Source organism: Panulirus ornatus, chromosome 6 (assembly GCF_036320965.1).
Source record: "Panulirus ornatus isolate Po-2019 chromosome 6, ASM3632096v1, whole genome shotgun sequence".
In the NCBI taxonomy this organism is placed as follows: Eukaryota; Metazoa; Arthropoda; class Malacostraca; order Decapoda; family Palinuridae; genus Panulirus; species Panulirus ornatus.
In genome coordinates, this window is record NC_092229.1 from 2,278,834 (window position 1) to 2,303,303 (window position 24,470).

At 39.1% G+C, this 24,470-nt stretch overlaps 1 protein-coding gene across 1 annotated transcript in view; it reads left to right on the top strand.

Moving 5' to 3' along the window:
- Positions 1-24,470, top strand: part of Dnaaf5 (Dynein axonemal assembly factor 5) — a 42,733-nt gene that overhangs the window by 1,467 nt on the left and 16,796 nt on the right. The window contains exons 2-6 of the mRNA XM_071662356.1: positions 1,785-1,965; positions 7,998-8,140; positions 8,286-8,518; positions 17,712-18,231; positions 22,609-22,791. Of these exons, the coding sequence (XP_071518457.1) occupies positions 1,785-1,965; positions 7,998-8,140; positions 8,286-8,518; positions 17,712-18,231; positions 22,609-22,791 (1,260 nt within the window). The remainder of the gene's footprint in view (positions 1-1,784; positions 1,966-7,997; positions 8,141-8,285; positions 8,519-17,711; positions 18,232-22,608; positions 22,792-24,470) is intronic.

Sequence of the window (24,470 nt, forward strand, 5' to 3'; positions counted from 1 at the left end):
AAATAGACATAGAAATAAGTTGATCTAATTTTCCTTTAATTATTCCTGCAGAGGCGTATTTCACATTGATACAGTGCTTTGACAGTTACCCTCATATTGTGGGTATCGGGAGTAATTTACAGTAAGATATTTTTATGGGGATATTTCTGTAGGAGATATGGTCAAAGGGCATTATTGGATTATGTGTTAATTGATAGGCATTTAAAAAGGAGACTTTTGGATGTTAATGTGCTGAGAGTGGTGGTTGGAGGGATACCTGACCACTATCTTGTGGAGGCAAAGGTTAAGATTTGTAGAGGTTTTCGGAAAAGAAGAGAGAATGTTGGGGAGAAGAGAGTGAGAGTGGTGAGAGTAAGTGAGCTTGGAAAGGAGACTTGTGTGAGGAAGTACCAGGAGGAATTGAGTGTAGAATGGCAAAAGGTGAGGGGAATGGGTGAGGAACGGAATGTATTTAGGGAAGCACTGATGGCTTGCGAAAAGATGCATGTGGCATGAGAAAGGTGAGAGATGGGCAGATTAGATAGAGTAGTGAGTAGTGGGATGAAGAAGTAAGGCTGTTAGTGAAAGATAAAAGAGAGGCGTTTGGACAATACTTGCTGGGAAGTAGTGCAGATGACTGGGAGATGCATAAAAGAAGGCAACAGGGGAGATGTATAAGAGAAAGTGGCAGGAGGTCAAGATAAAGGTACAAGAGTTGAAAAAGAGGGCAAATGAGAGTTGGGAGAGAGTATCATTGAATTTTAGGGACAATGAAATAATGTTTTGAAAGGAGGTAAATAACTTGTTTAAGACAAGAGAACAAATGGGAACATTGGTGAAGGGGGCAAGTGGAAAGGTGATAACAGGTAGTGATGAAGTGAGATGGAGTGGTTATTTTGAAAGTTGTTCGATGTGTTTAATGATAGAGTGGCAGATATAGGGTGTTTTGGTTAGGGTGGTGTGCAAGTGAGAGGATCAAGGAGAATGGTTTGGTTAAGATAGAAGAGGTAGTGAAAGCTTTGCGAAAGATGAAATCCGGGAAGGCAGCAGGTTTGGATGGAAGCGCAGTGGAATTTGTTAAAAAAGAGGGTAAGTGTGTTGTTGATTGGTTGGTAAAGATGTTCAATGTATTTATGGATCATGGTGAAGTGCCTGAAGATTGGCAGAATGCATGCATAGTACCATTATACAAAGGCAAAGGGGATAAAGGTGAGTGTTGAAACTACAGAAGCATAAGTTTGTTGAGTATTCCTATTTATCCTATTTTTCATTATAAACTTGCAAATTCTCAAAAACTTGATGTACCCTAATTTGGAAGGTCCAAGAATTTTTAGCCCTAGGGCCTCAAAATCCTGAATGTACCACTGCTGATTAGTTTAGTAAAATCAGGTGAGGGTGCTACACCTTGCAAATGTATGTTCTTTCTTATTTTATAGATATCATCCATTTAGCAATATTGTTGATGTATATTAGAGGATTTACCATTATATGCTACAAATTAGTAAAGGCAGACAGTATGAATTATGTACATGTGTATATATGTATATGTCTTGTGTGTATATATATATATATGTGTACATTGAGATGTATAGGTATGTATATTTGTGTGTGTGGACGTGTATGTATATACATGTGTATGTGGGTGGGTTGGGCCATTCTTTCGTCTGTTTCCTTGCGCTACCTCGCTAACGCGGGAGACAGCAACAAAGCAAAAGCAAAGCTTCAAATTAATATTACCAGTAAATAAATGATATCTCAAGAGATGGATATGTATTATAGGTATGAATTACAATATACATTTTCAGGTGATCTTTTGCTATATGGAGATAGCAAAATCATCCAGGATGTCAGTGTCCCCCTAGCCCAATGTGCAATGGATCTTCCACAAGTTCGCTTGGCACTAGTAGGAGTGGGTGGAGATTTAGCTCTCTACATGCCTGACCGTTACTCTTACTGGCATCGTATTCTTCCCTTGCTGCTCTTCGGGTAGTATTCAACTAAACTGAAAGAATTTTTAGTTAATTTGGGAGTTTGGTGAGGAATGATTACCTTCACATTTTTTTTTCTAATCCTGTTTTGTGTAAATGTGTAAAGTGGGAGGATTTCAAACCTGCTACTTTCCAATTTATATTAGCTGCCTTTTTATGACACATTGGCGATACATGGGTAGGTTATTTCTTCCATGTCCACAGAGATGATGCTGACTCGTTTTAAAGCAAAAATTAAACAAAGGAGTGCAGATCTTGAGGGATTAGAGAAAATTTAGGATTGATCCTTCTGCTACGCAATGAGACTGGGATTGCCTCAAAATCTGCTGGAAAATAGAAGTCTTTTTTTTGGTATGTCTTTTTATTCTTCTAACTTCAGTGCTTATAAACACTAGTGTGACTTTAGAATCACTAAGCTGAAATTGACAAGAATAATGAAATATCAATTTAAAGGTCTTGTCATTCTTTCTTACATGTTTGCTATTTCCCACATAAGCGAGGTAGCATTCAGAACAGACGATTAAGCCTTTAGAGGGAAAAGATCCTCATGTGTCTTTCCTTGATTATTTCTTTTGAAAAGTAATACAGGAGGGAGGGATTTCCAGCCCCCTGCCCCTGTCTCTTTTAGTTGCCATCTGTTACACTCAGGAGTCACATGGAAAGTACTCTATTTCCCATCCCCAGGGCTGCTGACATGCTACTTCTAAATTCATTCAGATTTTGATGTACCACTGAAAACATTCTTTCACAGTTTGCATCTGTAAAGAATTGAAAGTAATGACAATTTAACTCTAGCCATGTTAACACACAAGTCTTGAATACTAACACCCTTGATTTCATCCATGTAGAACCAAGCAGCATCGCTCTTTTTCAAAACTTCCATGGAAATGTATAGGAAGTGGTATCGGAAAAAACTTCTTCAGCAGCATTATGTAATACTTTTAAAGGGACCCTACTAAAATATAAACTTATTATGCTTACCAAATCATGCAAAATATCTGCTTTATGCAACAAATAATCATGTAGTAAAGGAAAATACTTTCTGAAAGGAATAGGATAGATCTAGGTTTCACTGACAAGAGAAAAAAATTTTGGGACATTTAAATTTAACAGCAAAAGAGTGAAACAGAAGTGATTAAAATAATCTAACTTAAGCAAGGTTAAGTTTTAGTTTCTTTATTTTAATGCACTGAAATCTTGAAAGAACATACCATTACCAGTGCAGTATAATTTGATTAATAAGATTGCAAGTAGACTTCCCAAAAGAGGTCACACAACGGTTGAAAGTGCAGCATATGTAATTCTTGAAAATACTATTTCTATGACAGAACAAACAGATAGGCTTTTCAATGATTGGTGAAAACAGCATGAAACCCCTTTTTTCATTACTTGGCAAATATAGCACAGAACACTATTTACACTACAAATGGGATGTAACAGGAAGATCGTTTTTACCTCTTAGGTTATCATGGGACACATTTCTCTTTTGAATTTTGATTTTACCAATATGATTGATGTTAGTGCATAAGAAAGACAGATAACTAAAGATTTCGATAGTTTGGGATAAGTGTATCTCCTGGATATGAACAGCTTGGGTCAAGATTTGAAAATTCATGCTTTTGTAACTGTAAACGCATAGAATCTTTGGTCCAGCACTGTCAAAGTAGTACAGCCAGAATTTGAAAATCCATGTTTCTGAAAGCTGAAAACTCCCAAATCTTTCATCCTAAACATTCATAATTACCATCAGCTTAGATCATGAGTTTCTATAGTCTCCTGCTTATACTAACCATATGCCATTGTTGTGTGAGAATGTATGGAAAACTTATATTAAAAGTACTTGCATTCTTTAGTTATTTTTTAAATTTTTGGTTCATGTGCACTGCATGCCACTTCCAATGCTTACATAATAGCTGTCAGTCTCTACCTTGTTATGCATACCTTTATTAGTTCATAGGGTTTTAAAAGGGGAGGACCTTGGATAAGTGCTGTGCAATGATTTTGGTAGATTTTTTTTATATTCCCTGTTTACTTATTTATTTATTGTACTTGATTGCCATTTCCTGTGTCAGCAAGGTAGCACCAGGAAACGGACGAAGAATGACCCATCCACTCATATACACACATACATACATAAACGCATGTGCACGTACATATACATACACATAAACATATACATATATGTACACATGTAACATGTACATATTCATACTTGCCTTCATCCATTCCTGGCACTATCCCGCACCACAGGAAACAGCAACACTACCCTGTTACAGCAACATAGTGCCAGGAAAACAGACAAAAAAGGTCACATTTGGTCACTGTCTCTAGCTGTCAAGTGTAATGCCCCATAACCTCAGCTCCCTATCCACACCCAGGTCCTACAAACCTTTCCATGGCTCACCCCAGATATTACACATTCCCTGGTTCAGTCCATGGACAGCACGTCGACCCCAGTATACCACATCGTTCCAATTCACTCTATTCCTTGCAGGCCTCTTGCACTCCTGTATGTTTAGGTGCCGATCACTCAAAATCTTTTTCACTCCATCCTTCCCCCTCCAATTTGGTCTCTTGCTTCTCTTTGTTCCCTCCACCTCTGACACATATATCCTCTTTGTCAACCTTTCCTCACTCATTCTCCCCTTGTTTAACCACATTCCTTTTATTACCACACATCTCTCTTACCCTTTCATTAACTACTCGATCAAACTGCCTCACAGCACATGTTGTCCTCAATCATGTCATTTCCAACACATCCTCCCTCTTCCGCACAACAATATCTATAGCCTGTGTCTTGCAACCATGTTGGGGCTACTGTTCTTTCAAACTAGTGATTTTTGCTCTCCTGTTTATATATACATATATTTCACATTCAGTTAGGCACAGTGCTGTGTTAAGGGTATGACATAATCAGACAACAATCTGTGATGATTTTGTAAAATCTGTAAAATTCCAAAATCTGTGCTTTGCTTGGCTTCAAAAACTTTGGATTTTTATTCCTGACCTGTTTCCTAAACTTCTAATCTGTTTAGATTTAGGTAGGGTAGAAAAGCAGAAGGTTGTAAGTAATAGCAAGGGTGTAACCTGGGATGTTGCTGTTGTTTTTGTTGGAAGGCTAGAGGGGCTGTTCCCCCAACTTTGAATGGGAGAGTAAGAACTGCACTTTGTTTAATGAAAGTGATGCTCACAGAGCTTAAACATTCCTGAACATTTATCTCATTACTAGCTGATGCTCCTAGCATGAATTGTAGATGACTTTTCTCATTAAGCACAACAATGTCCAGAATGGACTGACCTGAATACATCCAGTCTTGAAACCATGCCTTTTATCTGAATTGAAAGGGTCATAGCTAGTAGTACAAATTCAGGTCATTTAGATTTATACATCATAGCAGGGAATCCATGTCAGATAGGATGAAGCATGATAAGTAGAGTTGTTCAGTAGGAAGTTCTACATTCACTACAGGCAAGGTCTAGTCATTTTATTCCACATGATAATGAAGTCAACACCACAGTGAGGCAAGCTGCAAGAGGAGATTGCTCATACAGATGTTCTCAAAAGTCATTAGAGACCCACCCTTTACAAAATCCTGGCTGTGTCCTTAAACTGTGTTCACTTTAAAAGTTACCTGATGACTAAAATAGCTTTGACAATTTTTGTGCCTAGTAAGGCAGTACTGGCCATTTTTTTTTTTTTTTTTTTTTTATACTTTGTCGCTGTCTCCCGCGTTTGCGAGGTAGCGCAAGGAAACAGACGAAAGAAATGGCCCAACCCCCCCCATACACATATATATACATACGTCCACACACGCAAATATACATACCTACACAGCTTTCCATGGTTTACCCCAGACGCTTCACATGCCTTGATTCAATCCACTGACAGCACGTCAACCCCGGTATACCACATCGCTCCAATTCACTCTATTCCTTGCCCTCCTTTCACCCTCCTGCATGTTCAGGCCCCGATCACACAAAATCTTTTTCACTCCATCTTTCCACCTCCAATTTGGTCTCCCTCTTCTCCTTGCTCCCTCCACCTCCGACACATATATCCTCTTGGTCAATCTTTCCTCACTCATCCTCTCCATGTGCCCAAACCACTTCAAAACACCCTCTTCTGCTCTCTCAACCATGCTCTTTTTATTTCCACACATCTCTCTTACCCTTACGTTACTCACTCGATCAAACCACCTCACACCACACATTGTCCTCAAACATCTCATTTCCAGCACATCCATCCTCCTGCGCACAACTCTATCCGTAGCCCACGCCTCGCAACCATACAACATTGTTGGAACCACTATTCCCTCAAACATACCCATTTTTGCTTTCCGAGATAATGTTCTCGACTTCCACACATTCTTCAAGGCCCCCAGAATTTTCGCCCCCTCCCCCACCCTATGATCCACTTCCGCTTCCATGGTTCCATCCGCTGCCAGATCCACTCCCAGATATCTAAAACACTTTACTTCCTCCAGTTTTTCTCCATTCAAACTCACCTCCCAATTGACTTGACCCTCAACCCTACTGTACCTAATAACCTTGCTCTTATTCACATTTACTCTTAACTTTCTTCTTCCACACACTTTACCAAACTCAGTCACCAGCTTCTGCAGTTTCTCACATGAATCAGCCACCAGCGCTGTATCATCAGCGAACAACAACTGACTCACTTCCCAAGCTCTCTCATCCCCAACAGACTTCATACTTGCCCCTCTTTCCAAAACTCTTGCATTCACCTCCCTAACAACCCCATCCATAAACAAATTAAACAACCATGGAGACATCACACACCCCTGCCGCAAACCTACATTCACTGAGAACCAATCACTTTCCTCTCTTCCTACACGTACACATGCCTTACATCCTCGATAAAAACTTTTCACTGCTTCTAACAACTTTCCTCCCACACCATATATTCTTAATACTAGTACTGGCCATATGTTTCATATTAAGTCATCATCAGCATTCAGTAAGGAACACCATATAACAGCAGAACAGTTCAAGTATGTTATAATGATATTTTTTGTGCATGGTAGGCATTTATTGTACACCTAATTCTCACTGTCCAGTGCTTCATTGCTTGGAGATTTGCTTATATGGTGATCATGAAAATATAAACTTTATATTGTAGGAATGGAAAAGAGATAAACTTCCCATACACATATGAATGGAAAATGCCAAAGGGAGTCTTGTGCTTGTGAGAAGATAAGTAGCAAGAATAATATCAGCTTTGGTTAAAATTGATAATTTTGAAGGGTTTCGACGCTGGTCATTGTGGTGTTAATGTTGTCAGAGCTCATGGCCTATTTTATATATCAGCAAGAAGAGTTCTTGAGCATGCAAAGAAAATGAGACAGTGTGCTTCAAACATAACACCTTTAGTTACAACAAAGATCATCTGTACTGATAATGAAGTTATGGAGAACATGAAATGAATGTTGAGTGTCTGGATCAAAGATCAGAATTAGCATAACATACCTGTACCTAGTATGATGCATTTCTGCTTGAAAGAAGTATGGTTTTAAGCTGTATTTCTTATTCATTCACTTGGATTTGTGATACATATATGATATATTGCATGAGTCTTGACATTTTATTCATATCTCTGTGAAAATTAAGTTGAGAAATCTCCCCATGAATGTATACCCCTACTTCTTGCATTGAATCCTGTTGATCACAAGTGATTTCACTAAGATGTGTTTACTAGAACATATCTCCAATGTAAAGCAGTATCTGTAATAAATCTTTTAATCTTTCCCTCCTTAACCATCCAATCATCAGTGTCCAAAGAACCACAAAGAAACTTTTAAAGTTTTTTTTATACTTGTTTGTCATTTCCTACATTAGTGAGGTAGTGTATCCCTTAGTAGTCTAAAAGAAGTGGATTGAATGTCTTCTTGTTCATGCTGTCACCAATAAGATAAGCGTTTTCTGCTATTTTGCTAATTGGAGAATTTTGTCACATCCAAAGATTAATTACCTCCACAAGAAGTAATGCACAGCATTGTTGCCCTCTTGCAGGCTAAGAGATGATGATGCTGATGTACAGCAGAAGGCAAAGGAACTCTGGTCAAAAGTGGGACACCAGTATGAACAAGAGAACATTGACCAGCTGAAAGAAGATATTGATTTTGATGTGACCATGGAAGATTATCCAACTGGAGGTGATGGAATTATTGTAACAGAATGAATTAATGTACATCATAACTGTAATGTAGTGTGCTCCTGTTTTTAGTAAGTACTGCAAAGTGTTACATATAAATTATCATTTCATATTAGTAGCTGAACTAGCAAATGTTTAATTTTCAGAAAAGAGACCTTCTGTTGGATGCCGTATTCTTGTACAACGTGCACTCTATCATATTTTGCCTGGGTTGATGACTGATCTGGATGACTGGCTGGCAGGACCCAGGCTACAAGCAGCTAAACTCTTGACTGTCCTGGTCCTCAATGCTGATACGGGAATAACACAGTATGCAGAAAAGATTCTCAAAGGTCTTATTTTAGCAGCTGATGATAGGGAAGCAAATATTATAAAACAGGTATGTGATTTATGTACATTTTAACCTTAAAACTTCAAAAATTTTGAAAGGTGCAGGTCTGAGTAATTCCAGTTTTAAGAAGTTTCTATTCATTATAAATTCATGACATTGCTAATGGGTGCATTGGAACTTTGTATATTTCCACTAATTATCACTGATGATATATTGAATATAATGTCCTTGAAATATAAGTGATTTCAGGGAAGTTTGTACATTTCTATGCTTTGTAATTGCTCAAGATTTGTTTTTCTCACTTTCATGGACTTTTATTTCTAAAGATAATCTCAAACATTACAGCAGTCTTCTTGTGATGGAAATTAATGGAAACATTGGGTGTGAACTTGATGTTTTGAAAGACAAATCTTATGGTAATTTGATAGGTTTGTAAATGTAGGACATGGGTTTAGGGTTTTATTTGAAGATCTTTGGAATGAATATGTATTTTGATAAATTAAATGAGGGAAGGACATACTGGAAGGTGACCCTGACATGCATTATGGTTGTAACGGCACTTTTGTTAATAAAGCCAGTACTTATGTTGAAGAAAAATAAAGATTTATCAGGAAACTTTATGATATACTGTAGAGGAATTAGTGAACATAAGGCAGGGAAATTTATGAAATAAATTCAAGTGTTTTGGGAGCAGCAGAGTGAGTGTCTTAGTAGTTTTGATGCATGGGACTGGGTTATAGTGATGGGTAATTTGAATGCAAAGGTGAGTAATGTAGCAGTTGAGGGAATAATTGGTGTACATGGGGTTTTCATTGTTGTAAATGGAGATGGTGAAGAGCTTGTAGATTTATGTGCTGAAAACGGACTGGTGATTGGGAATACCTGGTTTAAAAAGAGAGATATACATAAGTATACATATGTAAGTAGGAGAGATGGCCAGAGAGCATTATTGGATTACGTGTTAATTGATAGGTGCACGAAAGAGAAACTTTTGGATGTTAATGTGCTAAGAGGTGCAGCTGGAGGGATGTCTGATCATTATCTGGTGGAGACGAAGGTGTAGATTTGTAGAGGTTTTCAGAAAAGAAGAGAGAATGTTGGGGTGAAGAGAGTGGTGAGAGTGAGTGAGCTTGGGAAGGAGGCTTGTGTGAGGAAGTACCAGGAGAGACTCAGTACAGAATGGAAAAAGGTGAGAACAAAGGACATAAGGAGAGTGGGGGAGGAATGGGATGTATTTAGGGAAGCAGTGATGGCTTGCGCAAAAGATGCTTGTGGCATGAGAAGCGTGGGAGGTGGGCAGATTAGAAAGGGTAGTGAGTGGTGGGATGAAGAAGTAAGATTATTAGTGAAAGAGAAGAGGGAGGCATTTGGATGATTTTTGCAGGGAAATAATGCAAATGAATGGGAGATGTATAAAAGAAAGAGGCAGGAGGTCAAGAGAAAGGTGCAAAAGGCGAAAAAGAGGGCAAATGAGAGTTGGGGTGAGAGATTATCATTTAATTTTAGGGAGAATAAAAAGATGTTTTGGAAGGAGGTAAATAAAGTGCGTAAGACAAGGGAACAAATGGGAACATCAGTGAAGGGGCTAATGGGGAGGTGATAACAAGTAGTGGTGATATGAGAAGGATATGGAGTGAGTATTTTGAAGGTTTGTTGAATGTGTTTGACGATAGAGTGGCAGATATAGGGTGTTTTGGTTGAGGTGGTATGCAAAGTGAGAGGGTTAGGGAGGATGATTTGGTAAACAGAGAAGAGGTAGTAAAAGCTTTGCGGAAGATGAAAGCCGGCAAGGCATCGGGTTTGGATGGTATTGCAGTGGAATTTATTAAAAAAGTGGATGACTGTATTGTTGACTGGTTAGTAAGGTTATTTAATGTATGTATGACTCATGGCGAGGTGCCTGAGGACTGGTGGAATGCTTGCATAGTGCCATTGTACAAAGGCAAAGGGGATAAGAGTGAGTGCTCAAATTACAGAGGTATAAGTTTGTTGAGTATTCCTGGGAAATTATATGGGAGGGTATTGATTGAGAGGGTGAAGGCATGTACAGAGCATCAGATTGGGGAAGAGCAGTGTGGTTTCAGAAGTGGTAGAGGATGTGTGGATCAGGTGTTTGCTTTGAAGAATGTATGTGAGAAATACTTGGAAAAGCAAATGGATTTGTATGTAGCATTTATGGATCTGGAGAAGGCATAGGATAAATGATACAGCGCTGGTGGCTGATTTGGATGAGAAACTGCAGAAGGAGGTGACTGGGTTTGGTAAAGTGTGAGAAAGAAGAAAGCTGAGAGTAAAAGTGAATAAGAGCAAGGTTATTAGGTACAGTAGGGTTGAGGGACAAGTCAATTGGGAGGTAAGTTTGATTGGAGAAAATCTGGAGGAAGAGAAGTGTTTTAGATATCTGGGAGTGGATTTGGCAGTGGATGGAACCATGGAAGCGGAAATGAATCAGAGGGTGGGGGAGGGGGTGAAAGTTCTGGGAGCATTGAAAAATGTGTGGAAGTAGAGAACGTTATCTTGGAAAGCAAAAATGGGTATGTTTAAAGGAATAGTGGTTCCAACAGTGTTATATGGTTGCAAGGCATGTGCTATAGATAGAGTTGTGTGGAGGAAGGTGGATGTGATGAAAATGAGATGTTTGAGGATAGTATGTGGTGTGAGGTGGTTTGATCAGGTAAGTAATGAAAAGGTAAGAGAGATGTGTGGTAGTAAAAAGAGTGTGGTTGAGAGAGCAGAAGAGGGTGTTTTGAAATGGTTTGGTCACATGGAGAGAATGAGTAAGGAAAGATTGACAAAGAGGATATATGTGTCAGAGGTGGAGGGAACGAGGAGAAGTGGAAGACCAAATGGGAAGTGGAAAGATGGAGTGAAAAAGATTTTGAGTGATTGGGACCTGAACATACAGGAGGGTAAAAGGCATGCAAAGAATAGAGTGAATTGGAACGATGTGGTATATCTGGGTCGATGTGCTGTCAATGGATTGAACCAGGGCATGTGAAGCGTCTGGGGTAAACCATGGAAAGTTTTGTGGGGCCTGGGTGTGGAAAAGGAGCTGTGGTTTTGGTGCATTACACATGACAGCTAGAGACTGAGTGTGAACAAATGTGGCCTCTGTTGTCTTTTCCTAGTGCTACCTCGCGCACATGCGAGGGAGATGGTTTTCATTTCATATGTGGCGATGAGAATGAATAAGGGCAGACAGTATGAATTATGTACATGTGTATATATGTATATGACTGTGTGTGTATATATATGTATATGTTGAGTTGTATAGGTATGTATGTGTCTGTGTGTGGACATGTATGTACATACATGTGTATGTGGGTGGGTTGGGCCATTCTTTCATCTGTTTCCTTGCTAACACGGGAGACTGCGACAAAGTATGATGAATAAATAAATAAATAGAATGCAATTAGACTTTGAATGATTAGAAATCTGAGTGCAGCAGTATTGGTCTTTTCCATTGAATTATTAGAAATCTGAGTACAGCAGTATTGGTCTGTGGAAAAGAATTTGGCATTGGAAGTTTTATAAAGAAATATGAATTATTTTATGTGACATTTGAGTTCAATGAGAAATCAACCTTATTTGATATACATTGGCCATTACTGTCACTAATTTTGACCCCCATTTTTCTGATGAGATTGGACCTCAGAACTAGACCATGCAATACTTATCAACCTGTTGTTGAGTCACTTGAGTAGTGTGTGGCTATTGGCATCTCAAGAGTAGGTTGTTTTGATAACTATTTCTTTCCCTACACCTCGAAGATTTTGAACTATCTGCCCTCTCATGTCTTTCATAATGACTGTGATTTGGCATTTTAAAGAAGGCTTTCCACTTTCAAAATGTTTAGATACTTTTCTTGTCTCTTTTTCTTTCTGTTTCATTGACCTCTTTATATCTGAGTTAAGGTCTGGTCTTGATGTGGACTTTTTTCCATGACTAAGCCCCCAATGTAAAAATAAGTTAAGGTTCTCTTTCTTTTTGGATCAATGATAAAAACAGCACTTGTTTGGCTTTCACCTATTAGAAATAGCTCTGTTTGTTAAATAGTTACCATTTTTTCAGAACATTCATGATTTTATGTAAAGGTATTTGTAAGAATAATGTTAACTTTAATTTTCATTGTTTTTCTTAAAGAACCAGTAAAAGAACCAGCACTGTATATTACTAATTACCATAATTTTCTGAGGCTGCATGCACCTTTGTTTTGCACTTGTCATAGAATTGGAGTCTCACCTCCAATTTCTGCAGCCAAGGAAAAGGGCATGGGTGCCAACAACCATGGAAGTATGGAAAAATACCCATGTGCCTGATGATTGGACACAGGCAGTAATAGTTCCACTGCATAAACAGGAAGGGCATTGCAATAATAGATTTACTCATTTATTGTTGTTTTTGATTGCCGTTTTCCGCGTTGGTGAGGTAGCTCCAGGAAACAGATGAAGAAGTGCGGAAATGAAAAGAGTGTAGTCGAGAGAGCAGAAGAGGGTGTGTTGAAATGTTTTGTACATATGGAGGGAATGAGTGAAGAAAGATTGACAAAGAGGATGTTTATGCCAAAGGTGGAAGGAACAAGGAAAAGTGGGAGACCAAATTGGAGGTGAAAGGTTGAAGTGAAAAAGATTTTGAGCAGCTGGGGCATGAACAAACAGGAGGGTTAGAGGCACGCAAGTAGTAGAGTGAATTGGAACAATGTGGTATACCTGGGTTGATGTGCTGTCAGTGACCCGAACCAGAGCATGTGAAATGTCTGTGGTAAACCACAGAAAGGCCTGTGGGGCCTGGATGTGGATAGGGAGCTGTGGGTTCAGTGCATTACACATGACAGCTGGAGACTGAGTGTGAATGAATGTGGCCTTTTTTGTCTTTTTTCCTGGCACCACCTCGCTGAAGCAGGGGTAGCGATGCTTTTTCCTGTGGGGTGTGGTAGTGCCAGGAGTAGATGAAGGCAAGAAAGCATGAATATGTATATATGTATATGTCTCTCTATGTGCATGTATATGTTGATATGTATATGTATATAGATGTGCTTGTATGATTGTTTATGTACAAGTATGTGTATATTAGTGGATGGGCCACTCTTTGTCTGTTTCTTGGCGCTACCTCACTGATGTGGGAAATGGTGAGTAAATATAATGATAATATAATAACATCTCTCTATACCCATTCAGTACTTACTTGATCAAACCATCTCACACCACATATTGTCCTCAAGCATTTCATTTCAGACACAGCCATCCTCCTCCATGCAACACTATCCATAGCCCATGCCTCACAGCCATCGGTAATGTTGGTACTACTGTTCCTTCAAACGTACCCATGTTTGCTCTCAGAGATAATGTTCTCTCTTTCCACACATTCTTCATCACTCCCAGAACATTCGTCCCCTCCCCACTCTATGACTCACTTCCACTTCCATAGCTCCATTCGCTGCTAAGTCCACTCTTAGATATCTATAACACTTCACTTCCTCCAATTTTTCTCCATTCAAACTTGAATCCAAAGTAACTTGTCCCTCAACCCTGTTATACCTCATAACCTTGCTATTATTCAAGTTTACTCTTAACTTTCAACTTTCACACACTGATCCAAACTCAGTTACCAACTTCTATAGAGTCTCACTTGAATCAGCTGCCACTGCTTTATCATCGACAAACAACAGCTGACTCGCTTCCCAGGCCTTCTTGTCCCCAACAGACTGCACACATGCCCCTCTCTCCAAAACTCTTGTATTTACCTCCTTAAACTGCACCATCCATAAACAAATTAGACAACCATGGTGACATCACAAACCCCTGCTGCAGACCGACCTTCCCTAAGAACCAGTCACTCTCCTCTCTTCCTACTCGTACACATGCCTTACACCCTTTATATAAACTTCTCACTGCTTCTGGCAGCTTACCTCCTTCATCATATATTCTAAATATTGTATGCCTTCTTGAGATGTATAAATGCCAAATACAAGTCCAACTGTTTTTCTAAATACTTCTCGCATACATTCATCAAAGTAAACATCTGATCCTCACATCTTACCACTTCTGAAACCACTGCTCCTCCCCAATCTGATTCTTTGTACATGCCTTCACCCTCTCAATCAATACCCTCCAATACAATTGTCCAGGTATACTAAAAAAACTTATGCCACTGTAGTTTGAACACTCACCTTTATCCCCTTTGCCTTTGTACATTGGCACTATACATGCATTCCACCAATCCTCTGGCGTTTCATCATGATGCATACATACACCGAATATCCTCATCAACCAATCATCAGCACAGTCACCCACTTCCTTAATGAATATAACTGCAGTACCATCCACTCCCATTGCCATGCTGGATTTCATCTTTTGCAAGGCTTTCACCACCTTTTCTTTCTTCACCAAATCATTCTCCCTGACTGCCTCCCTTTGCACACCACCCCAACCAAAACACCTTACGTCTGCCACTCTATCATCAAACACATTCAGCAGTTCTTAAGAATACTCACTCCATCACTACCTGTTATTACTTCCCACTTGCCAATTTCACCAATGTTCCCATTTGTTCTCTTGTCTTTCACACATTATTTACCTCCTTCCAAAGGATCTTTTTATTTTCCCTAAAGTTTAATGATACTCTCTCACTCCAACTCTCATTTGCCCTCTTTTTCTTCCCTTACACCTTCCTCTTAACCTCCTGCTGCTTTCTCTTATACATCTCCTAGTTATTTGCACTCCTTCCTTGTAAGACCTGTCCTAACACCTCTCTTTTCTCTTTCACTAACATCTTTACTTCTTCATCCCACCACTCACTACCCTTTCTAATCTGCCCACTTCCCACCTTTCTCATGCCACATACGTCTCTTGCACATGCCATCACAGCTTCCCTAAATACATCCTGGTCTTCATCTACTCCCCCCACTTAATTTGCTCTCACCTTATGCCATTATACACTCAGTCTTTCCTGGTATTTCTTCACACAAGTCTCTTTTCCAAGTTTGCTTACTCTCATCACTCTTCTCCCCTATATTCTCTTTTCTTTTTTTGAAAACCTCCTCAAATCTTCACCTTTGCTTCCAAAAGATAGTAATCAAACATTCCACCAGCTGCCCCTCTCAGCACATTTACATTCAAAAGTCTCTCTTTTACACACACATCAATTGATAAGTAATCTAATAATGCCCATTAACCATCTCTCCTACTCACATACGTATACTTGTGTATATCTCTTTTTAAACCAGGTATTCCCAATCACCAGTCTTATTTTTGGCACACAAATCCATAAGCTTTTCACCATTTCAATTCATAGCACTGAATACCCCATGTGCACCAACTATGCCCTCAGCTAAAACATTGTTCATCTTTGCATTCAAATCACCCATCACTAATACCTGGTCTCGTGCACCAAAACTGCTGACACCCTTACCCAGCTGCTCCCAAAATACTTGCCTCTCATGATGTTTCTTCTCATAACCATTTGCATAAGCACCAATAATCACCCATCTACATCCACTTTCAGTTTCACCCACATCAGTCTAGAATTTACTCCCTTACACTCTATCACACACTCCCACAACTCTTGCTTCAGGAGTAGTCCTACTCCTTCCTTAACTCTTGTCCTCTCAACAACCCCTAACTTTACTCCCAAGATGTTTCCTAACCATTCTTCCCCTTTACCCTTGAGCTTCGTTTCTCTTAGAGCAGAATATCCAGGCTCTCTTTCCTCAAACATTCTACCTATCTCTCCTTTCTCCTCATATTGGTTACATCCACACACATTCAGACACCCCAATCTGAGCCTTCAAGGAGGATGCACACTGTCCACTTGACTCCCTCTTCTTTTTCCTCTTTTAGACATTGAAATCCAGTTATGAGAATTATAGAGGAATATTTCCTTGGAACAGTAGGCAAAATGTAATACAGTATAGTGACTTAGAGTTAAAAGGATATGTGAGCCTTTTGTTAGTGAATAATAAAGTTTAGAAATAGACTAGATTTTAACAGGTATACCTTCAGTAAGAAAATATCATTGAAGTACTATACAGTCTTATCAAAGAATGTTTTTTCCCATGGATTCTATCCTTTCTCTGCTGTTAATTTTGGTGCACCCATGTAGCTGCAGTAGCCCCTGGTAAAAAGGTCCTTGAGGTTATATATTATCAATGGTAATGGATTTGGAAAGACTCGTGATAAAGTGAACAGGAAAGCTTTGAGAGAAGTTCTGACTCTATATAGTATGCTAGGAAGACTTTTCAGTACTATCAAGAGCTTTTATAAGAAATCTGTATATGTCTAGCATTAATTGGTAATTTGAACTAATTGTAAAGTATGCCATGTTTATGTTACATCACCATCAGTTTGTAGTGCTTTTACGGAGGATGCATAACATGAAATGAAAGTATGGAAGAGTGATTGTAGTGTGCCACTAAATCTTAGAAAAACAGAATGGTGTTACCACTAATGCTGTATGCAGATGAAGTTATGTTTGCACACGTTGATGATGTATGTAGGAGGAGGATGCTTAAAGTGAATGTGATAAACAGAAGACTCTAGTTTATGAAAGGGATGGGGCATCACAGTGTAATATCACTTTATGTGGTGAAGAACTAGAAACTTTGGATAAGTTTATATATCTGGGAGTAAAGTTTGGTAAAGAAGGTAATGGGAAAGTTGAAATTTTGTACTGAAATCTCTGGTGAGTACCAAGAAAGTAAGTGTAGAGTTTGCAAGAAGTTTTGATGAAGGGTTATTTGTTTCAACTTTGATAGATGGATGTACAGTCCAAGTTTATATATGTTGCAGTGGGTATAACAAAAACCGTAGAAGTGGGTAATTTGGATAGTATTGTTTGAATTAAGAGGATTGAGAAAATGAAGATGCTGTACGAGAGGTATGTGGTTAGAGATAGTCATTAGAAAGGCACATGGATTAAAATCTTTTAGGTTATAGCATAGCTATACGGAATGTATGGTAGATAAAAGGCTGATCCTTTAGATATGTACTGTCTCAAGTGCAGAGAGGCATTGGTCTAATTTGACTAATCAACCATGTATGTATAGTACATAATACCCATTGGGGAAGTTTGTGTTTATTTATAACAAACTAGACATTGGTTGACAGGTATGACTGCTATCAGAGCTTGTATGTACTTGATCCATCCCATGGAATATGAATTGGAATAAATGATGATACATGGATAGTGTTGTGTAATCTGTATTTTTGGCAGGTGATTTTTACTCTTCTATAACTTTTAACAGGTTTTAGACTGTAGCAGATACTTAGGCCACTTCCTTCCTCCAACCACATACCTTCCCCTCATCTTGCCATGGATCAGGGCAGGTGAAAAGATGGAGCATCCATTAATCATACTGGCTGCTCTAGCTGAAGGCACAAGAAGTTCTTATCTCCAAAACGTTATCACTGATATAATAAGAACTGTTTCCTCTGAGGATGTAGCGTATGTTTCTTACTATGAGCATCAACGCGCCCTTCTCCAGTTGATACAATTGATTATAACAAAGTGTGACCCGAATGAAAACAGTTTTGATATTTTTGGGGTTTTATTGTTTATTGCATCTTCATCAGAGGACGATGATAATGTCATATCAGCTCTAGATCTGCTTGATGCTCTAGCAAATAAGACTGGGTGTACAGAAACAAGTGAATTGTACCACAATCATCTCAATGCAACACTGATTATGCTTCTATCATCTGCCAATTCCTGGACTGAACATTCCCCACAGTTCCTGATGTTTGTTGGTCTGATGGAACAGGCAGGTAAGGTATAATTCATTCTCTGAAGTAGCTTTGAAAACTGATATATATACTTTACTTATCTTTTATTACATTTATTACATTTCTTTAGCTGTTTAAGTGTGAGATGGTTTATTTAGTTATCTTGTTACAGTTTGTTTGCCACTTATATCCCTTTCTCTGCATTTGCACCTGCATTCCAGTTTTAAAGAGAACCCAATATATATGCTTTTAGCATATCATGGAATCACTTATTGCTTTCAAATTGTTTTTCCCTCTGGTCCACAGTGGCTGTTCCACAAAATGGAAGAGTTCAAAACAAGTATAGTATAGTATTAAGCTTTGGATGTTACATATCATTTGCAGTAGACAGCTAAGTATTAAGTATATGTGAATACACTTTATTGCAGCAGCTTTATAGAATAAGTATTTTGAATAATTTGGGGATTATTACTATTATTATTATTATTATTGATATTATTTTTTTTATTCGTAACCACCATCTCCCACGTTAGCGAAGTATCACAGGGATACATGTATATACACATGTATATACATAAATTCCAACACATGCACATATACATACATATACATTTCAACATATACATACATATACTTAAATAGACATATACATATATACACGTGTACATATCCATACTTGCTGCCCTCATCCATTCCCGTCGTCATGTTTGTGCCCATAAACACATATATACATACATTTACATATCCATAACATATACACATATACATACATATACATACAAAGACATATACATATATACACTTGCACATATTCATACTTGCTTGCCTTCATCCATTCCTGGCACTACCCTGCCCCACAGGAAACAGCATCACTACCCCCTGCTTCAGTGAGGTAGTGCCAGGATAACAGACAAAGAAGGCCACATTCTTTCACACGTCTCTGGCTGTCAAGTGTAATGCACTGAAACCACAGCTCCCAACCTACATCCAGGCCCCATAGACTTTTCCATGGTTTACCCTGGTTCAATCCATTGACAGCACGTTGACCCCAGTATACCACATCATTCCAATTCATTCTATTATTGTTACTGTTATTATTATCATCATTAGTGTTATTATTGTGTGTCGATGTAACGAAGATCAGAAGATGAGAGTGATAGATGCTGTGTTTGATGAAAGAATCCAGGATGTTCTGGCTTTGAATGAAATTAAGTTGCAGGGTAAGAGATACAGCAATTCAGGAATATTCGGGAATTTAAGTCTGGGGTTTGAGAGTGTACTTGATTACGATGGGACTTAACCATAATCAGGCAGGAGCTGTAAGTCTGTGCTAAAGAGTGTAAGGACATGAATTCAGGATGGATGTGGGTTAGATTGATGGTAGACTATGAGAAGTGATGGAATTTTTGTGGTAGTGAGAGGAATGGAGAAGAAACTAGGGCTTTATAGGAGGAGTTGAGGAAGTGCTTTGGCAATTTTGAGTAAGACCTAATCATGGTGCTATGGAATCTTAATGAAAGAGTGCACGATGAGGTAATTGAGGTTTTATCTGAGTATCATGGGGTTCCTGGTTTAAATGAGAATGGGGAAAAGTTTGTCGAGTTGTTTATAGCAAGAAGAATGGTAGTAGGGGTTACTCACTTTAAAAAGATTCATAAGTACACATAAGTGAGAATTAGTAGTTTATGTGTTGATTTACATGAATACAGAAAAGAGATTGTTGGATGTGAATGTGATAAAAGGGGTGACAGGTGGAATGTCTGATCATTTCTTTGTGGAGATGAATGTGAAAGTTTATGCTTTATTGGTTTTAGGAAAAGAAGAAATGATATATATATATGTAGGAATTGTGAAAGTGAACAAGCTTGGAGAAGAGACCTGTGTGCAGAGACATGAAGAGAGATCAAGTGAAGAGTGGTACAGAGTGAAAATGAATGGGTCGGAATGAAAGAGAATTGGGAAGTCTTTAGGGAAGCTGTGTCTACATCTTTGGGTGAAGTGTGTGGCGTGTGGAATTTGAGTATAAGGCAAAAAAATAGTGTGTACTGGGATGAGGAGGTTAAATCATTAGTAAAAAAGAAAAGGAGGGTGAATTGAATGGTATGAGTATGAATGGTTGGGAGAAGTGCAAGAAAAAGTGATAGGAAGTCAAGAGAAGGGTACAAGAGCTGAAAAGATGGCAAATTAGAGGAGTGTGAGTGTCAGTGAACTGTGGAAAGAAGAAGGATACATTTTTGAAGGTGAACAGTGTGTGGAGATCAAGAGAACAAATGGGAGTAACATTTAATGAAGTAGATGGGAAATTGGTAGGAGACAAGGAAGAGGTAAAGTGTTTTAAAGGACTGTTGAATGTGTTAGGTGATAAGATGGCAGATGTGTTGTGTTTAGTATGAGATAACATGCATAAAAGGTAAGCAAGAATTTTTCCTCCAACTCTTAGTTATCTTTTTCTGAAGCTCTCTTATTAAGGTGGAAAAAGGTTAACAGGTTTTAGATAAATTGTCATTTCTGCATTAATGGTTTTTTTTTTTTTTTTTTTTTATACTTTGTCGCTGTCTCCCGCGTTTGCGAGGTAGCGCAAGGAAACAGACGAAAGAAATGGCCCAACCCCCCCCCCCATACACATGTACATACACACGTCCACACACGCAAATATACATACCTACACAGCTTTCCATGGTTTACCCGAGACGCTTCACATGCCTTGATTCAATCCACTGACAGCACGTCAACCCCTGTATACCACATGACTCCAATTCACTCTATTCCTTGCCCTCCTTTCACCCTCCTGCGTGTTCAGGCCCCGATCACACAAAATCTTTTTCACTCCATCTTTCCACCTCCAATTTGGTCTCCCTCTTCTCCTCGTTCCCTCCACCTCCGACACATATATCCTCTTGGTCAATCTCTCCTCACTCATTCTCTCCATGTGCCCAAACCATTTCAAAACACCCTCTTCTGCTCTCTCAACCACGCTCTTTTTATTTCCACACATCTCTCTTACCCTTACGTTACTTACTCGATCAAACCACCTCACACCACACATTGTCCTCAAACATCTCATTTCCAGCACATCCATCCTCCTGCGCACATCTCTATCCATAGCCCACGCCTCGCAACCATACAACATTGTTGGAACCACTATTCCCTCAAACATACCCATTTTTGCTTTCCGAGATAATGTTCTTGACTTCCACACATTTTTCAAGGCTCCCAAAATTTTCGCCCCCTCCCCCACCCTATGATCCACTTCCGCTTCCATGGTTCCATCCGCTGCCAGATCCACTCCCAGATATCTAAAACACTTCACTTCCTCCAGTTTTTCTCCATTCAAACTCACCTCCCAATTGACTTGACCCTCACCCCTACTGTACCTAATAACCTTGCTCTTATTCACATTTACTCTCAACTTTCTTCTTCCACACACTTTACCAAACTCAGTCACCAGCTTCTGCAGTTTCTCACATGAATCAGCCACCAGCGCTGTATCATCAGCGAACAACAACTGACTCACTTCCCAAGCTCTCTCATCCCCAACAGACTTCATACTTGCCCCTCTTTCCAGGACTCTTGCATTTACCTCCCTTACAACCCCATCCATAAACAAATTAAACAACCATGGAGACATCACACACCCCTGCCGCAAACCTACATTCACTGAGAACCAATCACTTTCCTCTCTTCCTACACGTACACATGCCTTACATCCTCGATAAAAACTTTTCACTGCTTCTAACAACTTGCCTCCCACACCATATATTCTTAATACCTTCCACAGAGCATCTCTATCAACTCTATCATATGCCTTCTCCAGATCCATAAATGCTACATACAAATCCATTTGCTTTTCTAAGTATTTCTCACATACATTCTTCAAAGCAAACACCTGATCCACACATCCTCTACCACTTCTGAAACCACACTGCTCTTCCCCAATCTGATGCTCTGTACATGCCTTCACCCTCTCAATCAATACCCTCCCATATAATTTACCAGGAATACTCAACAAACTTATACCTCTGTAATTTGAGCACTCACTCTTATCCCCTTTGCCTTTGTACAATGGCACTATGCACGCATTCCGCCAATCCTCAGGCACCTCACCATGAGTCATACATACATTAAATAACCTTACCAACCAGTCAACAATACAGTCACCCCCTTTTTTAATAAATTCCACTGCAATACCATCCAAACCTGCTGCCTTGCCGGCTTTCATCTTCCGCAAAGCTTTTACTACCTCTTCTCTGTTTACCAAATCATTTTCCCTAACCCTCTCACTTTGCACACCACCTCGACCAAAACACCCTATATCTGCCACTCTGTCATCAGACACATTCAACAAACCTTCAAAATACTCATTAATGGTATTATTAATATTATTTTACATTCAGATCAAATGTTAAAATTTTTCCATAGCTCATGCCTTGGGATATGAAATGGAGCTCTTTGTGAAAATTCTCTTGGCTTCTGTTCCCAAGAAACAGGATCCTTTTGTTAGTCTGAAATGCCTAACAAAGCTGAGGGGACTTCTTTGTCAGGAAGATCATCCACTTGAATCAAATGGCCAGCTTGGACAGTGGCTCCCAGTAATTGTTTCAGGTCAGTGAAAAGAAGAGTAAATTACTTATTTAGTCAACTTTATACATACATATAGAATGAATTTTGCTTTAAGATAGATGATTAGCCTTTTTGGAACAGTCCTCATGAAAAGGCAACTAAATGTACATAATCTCAAATGGATATGAAAGCAAATTTTGAATTTATAGAAAGTTATTTCTTTCTGCAGAGGAGGCCAGTGGGCAAGGGAAATAAGGGAGACACCATTATTGGGAATAAAAGTGAAAATCCCAATAACTACCATGGATAATTCCACCACCTGTCCCTAAGGACATGATAACCTTCCATAAATCAGCTTGCCATCACATCTACAAAATAAACAAGGTTTATGTCACATGCTCAGGTCTGGGTGTAAGAAACACTCCTAGTTCATTCATCCTCACAAAATTCCATATTACTGTAAAAGAGTAAACATGGGAGGTTTAGAAATGAAATAAAAACTTGCTCTCTGGCCTCCTCCCTATGAAGAATTAGCTTTTTCCAAGCTTAAAACTAGCTTTCTTTCTAGAAGGAGTCATCTAGTGAGCTTGTAGAATGAGAATGTAGCTCATTAGAGGCCAGTGCAAAACTTTCAACTTACTGTGTAAATGAACTTATGGGTTACGAAGAGGTGCTTGATTGACCCACAAGCATTGCAGAACTACTCGAGGAGTTTTCTGCAGATTTAGACTCAGGCAACATTGGACTAAAGTGCTTGGAGAGCTTTACAGTCCTCTAAGACAAGTCTCCTCCTGTGATTTGTTTCTTAGAAAGGTCAGAGTGGAGATCATCTTAATGACATTATGGGCATAGGCATTTCAGGCAGCCTAAGACTTCAAGATGAGGGGCTTCACATATGTAGTAATGTTGCTTGCCAACAGAGGAAGTATGGAGAAAGACAGATGTAAAGATGATCTTGAGGATAATCATTTGTGGAATTCATATAGGTTTTCTAGATACTTAGTGGACAGAAAATGTGATGATTGTCCCGTTCCTTCCGTTTGGACGTAATAGTGTCTTGGTGTAGCATTTAGCGTTCCTGACCATGATACACTCATGGTCCACCTTGGGTCAAGTGCATAAATTTGAATTCTGATTGCAGTAGTTGGTCCAAATTCAACCCAGCTTATCATCCACCCCTGGGGTTTGGTCAATGAAATATGTGCCTGGCTCATGCTAAGTCTGTTGAGCCTGGATGTGGTTAGGGAGCTGTGGTTCTGGTGCAGTTACATAACAGCTAGGGACTGAGTGTGAATGAATGTGGCCTTTTTTGTCAGTTTTTCTGGCACTACCACGCTGAAGCATGGGGTAGCGATGCTGTTTCCTGTGTGGCGAGGTAGTGACAGGAATGGAAGAAGGCAAGCAAGTATGAATATGTATATGTCTGTGTATGTGTATATGTTGAAATATATATGTATGTATGTATATGTGCATGTATGGGCATTTATGTATATATATAAGTATATGTGTGGATAGGCCATTCTTCATCTGTTTCCTGGCACTACCTCACTGATGCAGGAAACAGCAATTAAGTGTAATGATGAAATGATTTATTATTTATATTCATTTATTATATTTGATCGCTGTTTCCTGCATCAGCGAGACAGTGCCAGGAAACAGAACAAAGAATGGCCCATTTGCTCTTATACTTACTTTCTTTCATACTATTCACCATTTCCTGC